The sequence below is a fragment of the Eubalaena glacialis genome, chromosome 14 (assembly GCF_028564815.1).
Source record: "Eubalaena glacialis isolate mEubGla1 chromosome 14, mEubGla1.1.hap2.+ XY, whole genome shotgun sequence".
In the NCBI taxonomy this organism is placed as follows: domain Eukaryota; kingdom Metazoa; phylum Chordata; class Mammalia; order Artiodactyla; family Balaenidae; genus Eubalaena; species Eubalaena glacialis.
The window spans coordinates 35,565,710-35,579,677 of NC_083729.1; the positions used below are offsets into that span (position 1 = coordinate 35,565,710).

The 13,968-nt window shown below is 37.8% G+C and overlaps 1 protein-coding gene across 4 annotated transcripts in view; it reads left to right on the plus strand.

Moving 5' to 3' along the window:
• Positions 1-13,968, plus strand: part of MTA3 (metastasis associated 1 family member 3) — a 163,941-nt gene that overhangs the window by 103,878 nt on the left and 46,095 nt on the right. For all 4 annotated transcript variants that reach the window (XM_061168800.1, XM_061168801.1, XM_061168803.1 and 1 more), the window contains one exon: positions 6,908-7,096. In XM_061168800.1, coding sequence (XP_061024783.1) covers positions 6,908-7,096 — 189 coding nt within the window. The remainder of the gene's footprint in view (positions 1-6,907; positions 7,097-13,968) is intronic.

The following is a 13,968-nucleotide window of genomic DNA, read 5'->3' on the forward strand; positions in this document are numbered from 1 at the left end:
AGAACTTAGAAAAGATAATTAACTTATTTTTCTGATAAGAGAAAGTTGATTTAACCAACAATAGTTTTATTCTTCAGTTACTCTTTGTAAAAATGCCAGCTGTTGACCATGCACTTCACTCTCTTTATTTGTGATTCCTGTTCAAATCACACACTTCATTTAGGGCTTTGAGGAATTGAGAACAGTTTGGAAATCATAGTCATTACATCGTTTATAGAAATTGTACTCAGCAGAATATATGAATCTTTTAATTAACATTTTAGGCATCAACTTACATTAAAAAATCTAGCCTTCAAAATGAATATAAAATTGATTAAATGAGAATTTATACAATTTTTAAAACTCAGTTTGCTAAAACTTATGAGTACTATCCACGTTTCCAAGACTGCAAAATTAGAATTTGAACTAATGGACTACCACTGCAGTAAAAAATATGAAATGTGAAATTTTCCTTCCTTCTAAATACATCATTAAGGCAATAATATTCTACATTAGGCACATTTCCTTTTTGTCTGATGATGTATTGCAGATAAGAATTTTAAAATGATATTAAATGGGCTTAGAGACACTGCAGACTGTCTTAGGGGGAATTGTTTGCTTGTGTTAAGGTCTGTTTATCCATCTCTTTCTTTTAAATTTAAGCTTAAATTTGTTTTTGTTTTATTTTTTGTTTTGGGTGTATGTCGCCTTTTACTTTACTTTTCTCCCATGCATTTGGCAACTAATATAAGAAACATTAGAAAGTCACCGTAGAATTGAACTATGGAGAAATATAATGAAAATTGTTTTAACTTCTTTGTCTAGGGTGAAGAGATTTGGATTTTACAAGTGTGAGTTAATGAAGGCTTGTTGTTATAATTTCTTAAAACTTGTTATTTTTGTATTTTGAGATAATACAAAAATAGTACTAAGACTTCCTGTATTCCCTTCACCCACATTCCCCAAATGTTTACATCTACCACATTTCCTTTATCATTCCTTCTCTGTATACATATTATTATTGTTTCTGAACAGTTTGAGAGTAAGTTACAAAATGGATGTCCCTTTATCGCTAAGTATTATTTGAGGAGGTATTTCCTAGAAGAACAAGGATATTTTCTCACTTAACCACAATACAATTTGCAGATTCAGGAAATGAACATTGTTCTAGTACTATAACGATTTAAGAGTACTAACTATTTATAGTACTATAAATCTGGCTTTAGTCAGATTCGTAGTTGTCTCAGTAACGTCCTTTATAATAAGAGAAAAAAATTTTTTTTTCTCATCCAGGATCTACTTGAGAATCACTTACTGCCTTTACTTGTCATATCTCTTTAATTTCCTTCAATCCTGAACGGTTCTTCATTCTTTCTCTCTTTTGTGACCATGGCATTTTGAAGAGCACAGCCCATTTATTTTGTAGCATGTCCCTCCATTTGGGTTGTGGTTATAATTTGATTAATAAGTAAGTAATAATTAGAGTAAGTTTTTATTCTATTAAAGTCCCTTTTGGTCAGTTACATCAGGAGATTTTCCATTTTTCCTTAGGTTTTCCAATTTTTCATAGGTTTTTTTTTTTTTTTGGCCACATGGTGCAGCTTGTGGGATCTTATTTCCCTGACCAGGGATCGAACCTGGGCTCCAGCAGTGAAAGCACAGAGTCCTGACCACTGGACCACCAGGGAATTCCCTGATAGTTTTTTTTAATTAGGAAATTTTTTGATGCCTGTAGTTATAAATAGCTTTTTATTCCTGTTATTGTTTATGTGTCATTTCCCATTTTTTTCCTTGATAGTTTTGCCAGAAATTTCTCTTTTATTGTCTAAAAGAATGAGATTTTAGTTTAGTTGATCTTCTTTATTGTATGTCTGTTTTCTATTTAATTTAGTTTTGCTCTTTATTATTTTCTTCCTTCTACTTTTTCTTTGGCTTTACCCTGATATTAACTATACCAGCTTTATAAGACCAATTTTTAGCCCATTAATTTCATTTATCTACTTTTCTGTTATTAGTAATTAAGATTATAAATGTCCCTCTGTATCTCATATTTTTATATGTAGTATTTTCTTTATCACTTGGTTCTAAGTATTTCCTAATTTACTTTATAATTTTGCATTTGACTGAGAGTTAATTTCCAAGGAAATGTGGTTCTGTCTAAATAAATAAATCTATCTTAATTGCTTTGGGGGTTGTGATCAGAGAACATGTATGATACCAATTATTTTAACATATCGTGATTTCCTTTAGGGCCTGGAATATAATCTTCCTGAGGATTTTGCTCCCTAGGTCTTGCCCACTTTCACCTCAGCCTAGTCACAGCTAACTTTCTGTTTGGTCTGTTCTCTCTTGTAGCAGTTCAGAAAATACCTCAAAGTTAAAGCTCGGGTCATTGTGGAAGCTCATCTCTCATACTTCCTCTTCCTGAACTATCTTAGCCTCTCCTTCTTGCCTGCATTGCTTATTCTCCAGTGTCTCCACATAGTTGTATTCCATATTTGCCTGGTTTGTGTCTGGAATCAGAGCTGGGGGGAAGAACCCACAGTTATGCTCAGGGTAGGTTTGGAAGTGACATTAGGGCCATGGGGCTACTATGGCCTGCCGCCCCTGGAGCTTTCTCGTGATAATAATCAAAAGGTATGAGTACACATAAGAACATAGCTCTTGGGTGTCTTATAGATTGATTTGAGTGAATGACAACCGAGTCTTAACAAATCTGATTATGAGTGAGGGATTTTGCTTTGAGAACTGTGCATTGAAGCAAAAATTGACTGGATGGCATACTTCTCATATATAAAAATTTTTGCCTTGATCGTGGTTTGAGGTTTACTCCTGAGAGTTTATATTTCTACTTGGAAAAAACCATATGCTCATTAATTTTAAAATAGATTTGATGGTCTGAATGCTATAATTTGTGCTGGAGTTATACATGTAAAATTTTTGTAAAACTCTTAACTGAGCAAATCAATAGTATTGAATATATATGGGTATCAGTTAGCCATTGCCAAAATAATGTTACATGTTACAGATTGGGTTCCTGGGAAACAGATTCTGAGAGGAGATTTGCATGCTGGAAGTTTATTAGGGGGTACTCTTGGGATCAACACCTGTGGAAGAGACGGGAAGGAGGCAGGATTGAACAGAGGGAGAAGGTGGGCTCTGATACGGTGTGAGTGAAAGCCTCACCCTTTACACTCCTGCATCATTGGATGCTGGCTGCCCCAGGAACAGGGCATGACCTTGGGCGATGAACCTTTCTTAATTTGAGATCATTCCAAAGAGGAGCAGCAGCTGTAGGCTGTTTGCTCACAGCACTTCTAAGCATTGGGTGCATAAACTCTTAATTCTCAAAAGGGAAAATGCAATATCTATTACAATGCCCAGAATTTCATTGGCTTATAAACAACAAACATTAATTTCTCATGCACCCCTGTACAGATTGTCTAGGATTCTGCTGAACTGTACTGTGCTGATTCGGGTGAGAAGCTGCAGGTTAGGTCCACATCTGGTCCATGTATCTCTCATCCTCTGCTGACAAAAGTCAGTAGCACAAGTCCAGATGCACAGACTCATGTCAAGGCTCTGTTATGTCGCACATCTTAACAGCCAGCTGGCCACACAAGTCACATGGCCAGGCCCAACCTCAGCAGAGTGGAAGAATATGCCCCCTTGGAGGTCCAGGAGAGGGAGTGAATTTTTGCCAAACAATAGTCCAGTTTACCAAAGTGTGATTCTGCTTAATGAACAAAAGATGAGAATTCCACTGCCAAGATTTCATTGTCACTCTTTCTCCTAAAATACTTCTGTTTGTCATCTCCATCTGTTTTGAATGAGATGAAATGTGACAACACCTTCACCACTATTTGGCAGAGAGAACAGCTTGTGCTGAGTTCTTATGATTTTTAAAATTTAGATTTGAATGGATTTGTGTGTATCTGTATCTCTATTGAAAAGATGGTATCTTTGCAAAGTATTTATCTGGAGGGAGGATTTTCAGTTTCAAGTTCTTTATCTTATTTTAAATTGAGGTATACATATAATAAAGTGTATTAAGTACACTTAGGTGCACAGCTTATAAATTTTTACCTATGTCTACATCCATATAACCACCACCCAGATGTAGATGATGAACAGGGTTCCCTCATGCTTCTTCCCAGTCAATGATCCCCTCTTCTGAGGTAATCATTATTCTGACTTCTCTCATCATAAATTAATTGTTATTTTTCTCAAAATTCATAAAAATGGAATCAGCCAGTATGTTCTCTTATATGTCTAGCTCTTTGAGTTTTTATCTTAACTGATAAACTATAAGTTGTTGGTTACATTGTCAAACTCCTGTGTCTTTTCTTAGCTTATTTCTGTGAGTCTTCACTGGATGTTGTCTCTTTTGTTTTAGAAACTATATTTTGTGTTTTACTTACTTATTAGCTTTTTGTGGTTGGATTAGACTGTACAAAAGTTCATTCAGAAGAAGCTTCTATGTATGTCAGAAAGATGGAGTTAATATGGACTCCTAGCAAATAATGTGATCCTCTGGTTTCCTTTGTAAAGCTGGTCATTGATTTTTAACAGGATTATTCCTTAGGCATTCCACAGTACCTGTGTCTCATGGGATGTTTATTTTCTACACATACTGATCATTACTGCACTTTCCCCTGGGCTGTGGTCTAAATGTGTGGGCTATGGAGGTTTCATAGCTGTGGTCAGCCTTAGTCCGACTCACTCTTTCCATTTGATTTGTGACACAATGCAGGAGCTAGTTTTCAAAAGCAAATGCTTACTTCAGTGTTCAGTAACACAAACACACTCTGTAAAGAACAGAACCTTTAAAAACAACCTGATCACTTGGGATTTTGGTCACAATCACTTATAGAGGCTAGGATATTACTTTGGTACTTGAAGCCTTATTAGATAATAGCCCATCGTCATTTTAAAAAGTGCCTATAAGGAAGGCATTTGCATTCATCTAACATGAACAAAAGACTGAAAATGCATTCATGCTTTGAGTGGTTGGTATAACAACAGCTGAGAAAAGCTCATTTAATTCTGTGACTTTTGGTTTCAGAGCACCTGTTCAATATAAAAATTACTTGTATCTCCTGAGGAATCTCAGCAGCAGTTAATTTGTATAATTATTGATTTTGAATACTATTTTTTTTTTAGTTATCCACTGTAAATTTAGGAGTTTTAAAAATAGTAGTTTATGGAAATATATTATTATTTGAAGAGACCCCTCAATGCTGTTGATCTTTGCATTTTCATAGATCAGTTATCTAGAAACAATAGTTTTTTAGTTTCAGGGATGGTGTGAAGAGTGTATAACTGTAACATGCAGTTAAAACTGCTGAATCTGTCAAGTGAGAGGTTAGCTAGAGAAGTGGAATTTAGTTGATTCTGAAGTTTGCAGAGCATAAGGGAAGAATCAAGATCAGTTCTAACATTTTTGTAACCCCTGCTGCAGAAGGGTGAGAAGAAATTGACTTGAAAGTTGAAGTTATTATTCCATGATTGTGACACTTATAGCAAAAGACTGCACATGGTCAGTATGGTCTTAGCTGTGATTATAACTAGGAAATTGATAATGAAATCCCTACTTGCTTTTGTTTTGTGGAATCCAATGATTTATTTTAGGGGAGATGTCAACCCTTGTTAAAGCAGTTAGTTACTGTTCCTAATCATGTCCTAAATCCTGCCTTTAGCTCTGTCAGCAAATTCATATTCAGCATCTTTATGTATCACAGTATAAATACATACTTTTAATGTGTATTTTAGCTAGTAATTTTTTTCTCTTTAATAGATGTTAGTTGATATTGGAGCTTATTTTATGCTTTTGTACCAGTAGGGAACTGTCCACTGTCCCCTACCAGATATTTTGGGATCACTTATAAGCTAAATTTTTAAGAAACATAGATGTGACTCTGTCCTCATTTATGAAATTTTTAATAATTATCAGAAGATACTTTGTGTAAAAGGTGTAAAACTTGGCTTTCTCATGTTAGAAAGTTTAAACAGAACTAGTTCTCACTTGGCAAGGATTTGATCACCAACCAAATTTGTACCACACCTATATGCTTATCCAGACACAACTGACTGTCGTGTTCAGCAGTTTTCCTGCTACACATACAAATACGCGTGCATATTATGAATAGATCTTTTTTAAAATAAGCTAGACCCAAGGTACTTCTGAAAAAAGCCACTTATATTATCCTAATCTATCTTTCCTCCTTTCAAATCACTCACCCTTGAAATATATATGAAATCCACACTGGCCTAGGTAGCTGTTCCAAGCAAGCCTGGTCATCTATTCTTGGTCTTACAGAATTTCAACCAAGTTACTGTTTTTACATGGATATATAATTTTGTTTGTTTTGTTTTGTTTTTTTTAACATGGATATGTAATTTTGTCTTAACCATCATTCTCAGTTTCATTGTTTTTTCTCCGTCTCTTGTTCTTAGTATATCATTCTCTTACTCCAACCTGAGAATATTTTTTCTCACTCTGATACATCCTCTGTCTACATATTTTTCCCTTGTCAAGGAAGGCTGTGCCAACCTTATACAATAGCTGAAGTGACTCTGGCACTTTTAACCAAAAGGATGATGGAACTTACTGGGTTCCCATTTTAATTCCTGGAGGTCCTAGATCTTCATAGGTAGGTTGCTGTAACAAACAAATGCATTTAAAAAAAATACATACCTTAAAAGGTACAAATCAACATGTTCTTAAAAGCAATACGTGATGTTTTATATAACTGAATAAATCCATTGTTTAAATTTTTTTCTTAATTGTGTTACTAAAAAAGTAAATACTAAGTTTATTGTTGCTAACTAAGTGCATCATGCATTTTAATATTTCTGTTCTTAAATAACCTAGCAAGTTTGCATTTCTGGCTGATCTTTTCTCTCCATTTTCTTTGTTTTTTTTTAGTTTCATGCTATGGATACATTGTATAGGCACAGCTATGATTTGAGCAGTGCAATTAGTGTCTTAGTACCACTTGGGGGACCTGTTTTATGCAGAGATGAAATGGAAGAATGGTCGGCCTCTGAAGCTAGTTTATTTGAAGAGGCACTGGAAAAATATGGCAAAGACTTCAACGACATACGTCAAGACTTTGTAAGTAGAAAATTGTGAATTAAATAAAAGTTGGGGTGGGAATATTTTATCTGTTTTAAAAATTTGGTAAATCTTAAACTATTCATCTAGCAAGCCTGTGACGTAGTAATTTTCATCTGCTCAACGTAGAATGCAGGCCAGTGTTGTGGAGGGAGAAATTGACATTTGTCTTGAGCAGTAATTGTAAGACTCAGGGTCAGGAGGCCCTGAGTTCTTGCTATAAACCTTGGCAATATGAATTAATCCTCTTCACCTCTCTCTGAGTTCCAAGTTAAAAATATGCACAGCTTTTCTAACCATTTGCACTAAATATTTCTGATCTCTGCTTTTTAAGCTTGTTGCTCTCCTTTAGACCTTCAGTATTTTTCTAGTTATCTTACTAATCATTGAGCCTGAATTTGATACAGACCTCTATTATAGAAACGACCTGTATCAAGCAGAGCAGAAGAATTTGCTTTATGGGTTTTCGATCTTTACTCTTCTTGATGATATGCAGGATCTTACTTGCATTTTAAATACTAGGTAATCTTGTCTACTATTATGTACTTCCTTTGTCTTTGTATTTATGGAATTGCTGTCTTTAATTAAGCTTACAATCTCTTTGAAATGGGGAAATTTCTATTTGAGAAGTTCATAAATAGCTTTCTATAGCAGCCATTCGTTTTTAAAAAAAATATTTATTTATTTATTCATTTATTTATTTGGCTGCCTCAGGTCTTAATTGTGGTGCATGGGATCTTAGTTGCGGCATGTGGGATCTTAGTTGCGGCACGCAGGCTCTCTGTTGTGGCGCACAGGCTTCTCTCTAGTGGCGCACGGGCTTAGTAGTTGCAGCGCATGGGCTCCAGAGCGTGCGGGCTCAGTGGTTCTGGCACATGGGCTCTCTAGTTGTGGCAAGCAGGCTCTAGAGCACACGGCTTAGTTGCCCCACGGCATGCAGGATCTTAGTTCCCCGACCTGGGATCAAACCAGCATCCCCTGCATTGCAAGGCAGATTCTTAACCACTGGACCACCAGGGAAGTCCCAGCAGCCATTCTTTTTTAAAAATTATGAAAATAGACTCATTATAGCCTATGAAGTATTTAATGTGAGCTAGGATCCTGCCTTTTACTTTGTTGCATCTTTTTTTAATTATTTCTGAAGGAAAATTTTACTTATCTATATGAGTTGATGTATTAAATCCTAAACATGATAATTAAAGCTGTTAGTGTCACTGGCATTTGTTTTGGCAAAACTTTACTGACACCCAGGTTGTTATATGTCATGGTTTCAATTTACAGGGTGTGCAGCTGGGAATTTAAAATGCATTGGTGGCATTTAGCTTCAGATGGTCAGAATAACACAGCAGTGCAATGCTACTAATATAATATAGCTACACCACTAAATAGAAACCGCAAAAACAAAACCCCCTAAAGAACAAAGGCTGCAGGCCTGATAAAGGAGTAGAAGATGAGAAATACTAAAGTGAAACTAGTTTTCCTTGCACTGAGTGTGACATGCTCATTTTATGTCCTGATCACCATTCTGAACTCAGTTCAATTCAACAAACGTTTATTGAGCACCTGCAACATACCAGGCCCTTAAGTGTGCACTAGACATGCATCAGAAATGTAATGTGGTCCTTACTTTAGGGAATGATTCATAGTCCAGATCAAGAGATTGAAAGATAAGCCCTCAAATAAAATATAATGTAATTATTTCTGTCAGTAGTAAGAACGAGTATTATGGAAGTGGTGGGAAGGGAAGTATTAGTTGTGCCAGTCTACTCAGGAGTGTCTTCACGGAGTTAACTGGCATTTCAGCTGGACCTCTGATGGTAAAGGGAGAGAACAGCAGATTGACGGGTATACACTGAGCTGTGAAACTTTTAGACAGCCCTCCTGGGCATTTAATACAGGACTAGGAAATAACTCTGAACAGTAGCTTGGTGCAGTATACTTGGACATAGAGGCTGGCATTCATAGAGGTAAAATAACGGTGTGAAAACGAGTGTAACAGCAATAATGCTGTTAAATGGTTTTTTGTTACCTTCATGATCTAACAAAATTCATGTAAATTTGTGGCATGATAAAGTTTTTCTGAAGGTGGTTGGAATGCTTGTTGATGAGCCAGTCCACATTAGGTTTGTTGTATTTTGGAGCTTGGTATTGGCCGCCAGTGTCAAAAAGCTTAGATAGACCATCAGGAGGCTAACTCTTCAGAGGGTTTGTGTTTTGTGTAGTTTTGGGTGTTTGTTTGTTTTTTTAGATCTTTAGGCTTTGCTTTATTTATTTATTTATTTATTTTTATTGAAATATAGTTAATTTACAGTGTTAATTTCTGCTCTACAACAAAGTGATTCAGTCATACATACATACATATATATATATACATACATTTTTTAAAATATTCTTTTCCATTATGGTTTATCACAGAATATTGAATATGGTTCCCTGTGCTATACAGTAGGACCTTGTTTATCCATTCTATATATAATAGTTTGCATTTGCTAACCCCGTTTTGGTGTTTTTAACTTATTATCTCTCCCTTCCACTACCCTATACTTGTAAAGTAATGTATAAACCTAAAGGCCATATTTGGCAAGCCTACAGCTAACATCATCCTCATTGGTGAAAAGCAGGTACATGAAAAGGTGTTCAAGGGACTTCCCTGGTGGTCCAGTGTTAAGACTCCTTGCTTCGGGGCTTCCCTGGTGGTGCAGTGGTTGAGAATCTGCCTGCCAATGCAGGGGACACGGGTTCGAGCCCTGGTCTGGGAAGATCCCACATGCCGCGGAGCATCTGGGCCCGTGAGCCACAATTACTGAGCCTGCGCGTCTGGAGCCTGTGCTCCGCAACAAGAGAGGCCGCGATAATGAGAGGCCCGCGCACCGCGATGAAGAGTGGCCCCCACTTGCCGCAACTAGAGAAAGCCCTCGCACAGAAACGAAGACCCAACACAACCATGAATAATAAATAAATAAATAAATTAAAAAAAAAAAAAAAAAAAGACTCCTTGCTTCCACTGCAGGGGTCATGGGTTTGATCCCTGGTTGGGGAACTAAGGTCCTGTATGCTGTGTGGTGTGGTCAAAACAAACAAAAAAGGTGTTCAACATTACTAATCATCAGGGAAAACCACCATGAGATATTGCCTCATACCTGTTAGGATGGCTATTATTTTTTTAAAAATGAGAGATAACAGACGTTGGTGAGGATGTGGAGAAGCGTTGGCATTAATTCTTCTTTAAATGTTTGGTGAAGTCATCTGGTCCTGGGCTTTTCTTTGTTGGAAGGTTTTTGATTACTGATTCAGTCTTCTGTTCACATTTTCTATTTCTTCATGATTCAGTCTGGATAGGTTATATATTTCTAGGAATTCATCCATTTTTTCTATATTATCCAATTTGTTGGCATGTAATTGTTCATAGCAGTCTCTTTGGATCCTTTTATATTTCTGCGATATCATTTGTAATGTCTCTTCTTTCACTTCTGATTTTATTTATTTCAATCTTCTCTCTTTTTTCTTAGTATAGCCAGTGGTTTGTCAATTTTGTTTATCTTTTCAAAAAACTGGCTCTTAGTCTATAGATCTTTTCTGTTGTTTTCCTTGTTTCTACTTCATTTATTTCTGCTGTGATCTTCTTTTTCTGCTAATTGGAATCACTCTCTTTTCATTCTTTGTTTATCCTTTCCTCCTCTGACTGGATAATTTCTAATGACCTGTCTTTGAGTTCACAGATTTTTCTGCTTGATCAAGTCTGTTGTTGATGATCTGCATTGTATTTTTCATTTAATTCATTGTATTCTTCAGCTTTAGAATTTGTTTGGGTTTTCTAAAATAATTTCTCTCTGTTGAACTTCTTGTTTTGTTTGTATATTGTTTTCCTAATTTCATTGAGTTTTCTATCTGCATTTTCTTGTAGCTCACTCAACTTCGTTAAAACAATTCTTCTGAATTCTTTGGGAAATCCTAGATCTCTATTTCTGTGGGGTCAGTTCCTGGAAAATTACTGTGTTCCTTTGCGGGTGTCATGTTTCTTTAATTTTTCATGTTTCTCATAACCTCGTGTTAATCTCTGTGCATTTGGCTGAGCAGACATTGCAGACTTTACAGACTGGTTTTAGTGGGGAAAGACCTTCACCTGCAAGTGGGTGCAAGGGTACCAGGCAAGTGGAGTGCATTGGTCCTAGCTCCTGGGAAGGCCCATTGGCATAGTGCACATTCAACTTTATCAGCTGAGGTCAGTGTCAGTAAAGATTGCAACGGCCAAGGGTGCAGGTGTCTGCTGCAACAGAGAGGGCTGTTGGGGTCTTCAGTGGCAAAGGCTGCTGGGGACCTCCTGATCTCTCTTTCTCCCACAGCATATGTCATCGGCGAGGGGATGTCTCTTGGCTCTGGGTCTGGCTTGGAGTGCCCTCATGGTGGCAGTGGTGCCTGAGGTGTGGGCATGCTTGGATCAGCCCCTGAGCCGGGAGTGGAGTGTGTGTGCTCACAGAGTGACTGAAGCATATGATCTGGTGCCTGTGATGTGAGCGCACGTTGAGCAGCCAGGGCTCTGGGGTCTGGGGTGTGCACATCTTCTGGAAGGAGTGCAGCAGCATCTCCTTCTCTAGGAGGCCAGCAGCAGCAGTGGCTCTTGGTTACCTCGGTGGCAGGAGCTGCCGGTTTCTTCTGCACAGGAGCCTGCTGAGGTCCACTCCAACAAACACTACAGAGTCCTCTACTGTACGAGCTATAGGGATTCTTCAGCAGCTGTCTTGGGTGCTGCTGAGGTCCTCAGTGACCAGGGCTGCCAGGCTCTTCTGCAGAGCAGGCCACTGGTGACTGCAGTGGTATCCAGTGTGTGGCTTATACTGATAGCCTCCACCCTTCGTTGTTCTTAGCTGTTTCCAGATGTCTCAGCTAAAGTCCGTCTCCTCAGTGATCCTCTCTGTGTACTCTCTGTGCAGTTACTCTCCATTTTTTGCTGCACTGTGTTGCTGTAGGTTCTTCTTTGACTCTTGCATCTTCCCAGGGCAATTTTCATTTGTTGATAGCTATCTAATTATTGTTCTTTGTGGGGTTACAAAGGCTGGTATGTCCTCCTCTCTCTTGCTGGCGTATCTCTTCCTGTCCATTTTGTCTAGTTTGTTGTCATAAAGTTGTTCATAATTTCATTATACTTTTAAGTTCTGTGGGATGGATTTGTAGTGATGTCCCCTCAGATATTCCTGATACTGGTAATGTAGCTTTTCTTTCTTTTTTCCTCATTAGTCTGGCTAGGGGTTTATCAATTTTATTGATCTTTGCAAAGAACCAGTTTTTAAAAAATAACTAATTAATTAATTAATTTTTGCCTGCATTGGGTCTTCGTTGCTGCACGTCGGCTCTTGTTGCGGACGTTCTCTTGTTGCGGCTCTTGTTCTCTTGTTGCGGAGCACAGGCTCTAGGCGCGTGGGCTTCAGTAGTCGTGGCACACATGCTCAGTAGTTGTGGCACACGACCTCTAGAGCGCAGGCTCAGTAGTTGTGGCACACAGGCCTAGTTGCTCCATGGCATGTGGGATCTTCCCGGACCAGGGATCGAACCCGTGTCCCCTGCGTTGGCAGGCGGATTCTTAACCACTGCGCCACCAGGGAAATCCCAAGAACCCCAAGAATCTCAAGTTTTTGATTTGATTGATTTTTCTGTTTACTATTTCATTGATTTCTGCTTTTATGTTTTTTATTTCTTTCCTTCAGCTTGCTCTGAGCTTATGTGCTTTTGTCTTTTCCTAGTATTTTTTTAAGGTTGGAGCTTAGATCATTAATTTGAAACTTTGCTTCTCATGTAACCATTTATTGTTAATACACTTTTGGCTGACAATGAATTCAGCTTTTGACTGAGAATGACTTCTGCCTTGTCTGAAAAACTTTACTGTCCCCTTTGAAGAGATATTTCATTCTTTATAGAATTCATTAAAAATTCTTTTCCTCTTTCAGTATTCTAAAGATGTCTCTCTATCTGGCTTACGTAGTTTCTGATGAGAAGTTCCTATGTATGTGCATGTTTCTTTTTCTTTGTGCTCAAGATTTTCTCTTTACTTTTGGTTTACTACTACAGTGTGAACCTGTAGTAGTAAACCAAAAGCCCTGGCAGGCTTTTCTTTATAATTATTCTACTTGTAGTTCACTGAGTTTCCTAGAGCTGAGATTTGCTGTTTGTGTGTTAGTTTGTATAATTTGTATTGATCTGTCTTCTAGTGCACAAACTCTTTTCTTGGCTATGTCCAGTATACCGATAAACTTGTTAAAGGAATTCTTCAAATATGATAGCATATTTTCCTAACAGTCATACTTTATTTTTATGCTTTTTATCTCTATGTAAATTCCCCATCTATTCATGTGCATTGTCTACCTTTTCAACTAGATCCTTTAGTATATTAATATAGTCTCTAGTTGGCCAGGTTTGGATTTCATTGTTGTTCTGGTTACCTTCAGTGTGCCACTGTACTGGAAGGCTTAATATTTCATGTACGACCATTATATCTTTGAGCCTCACAGGGCCCCAAAAGCTTAACTGAATCTCCCCATTTTTGCCGGATATGCAAAATCCTTTCCTGCCTGGCTAATTGACCTACACCCCACCCAGCCTTGAACCTAATGGGTTTCACTTCCCTTGCCAGCAGGCAGAATTATTCTCACAAGCCAGTCACATCCTTCCTCCTGTGGGAACCTTTTTCCGGAACCAGGGCATACCTCACCCTCTTGTTACACAAAGCCACACTTCCACAGCCCCTACTGGGCTCACTATTCCCAAGTACAACCCCTGTGTGGCCCTACATGGTGTGTAGTGTCCTCTTTCCCCGGACCGTGAGTATAAGTGACTAATAAACTGCTGTCAGTCTCATCTGGTTTGTCTCCGGTGTCATG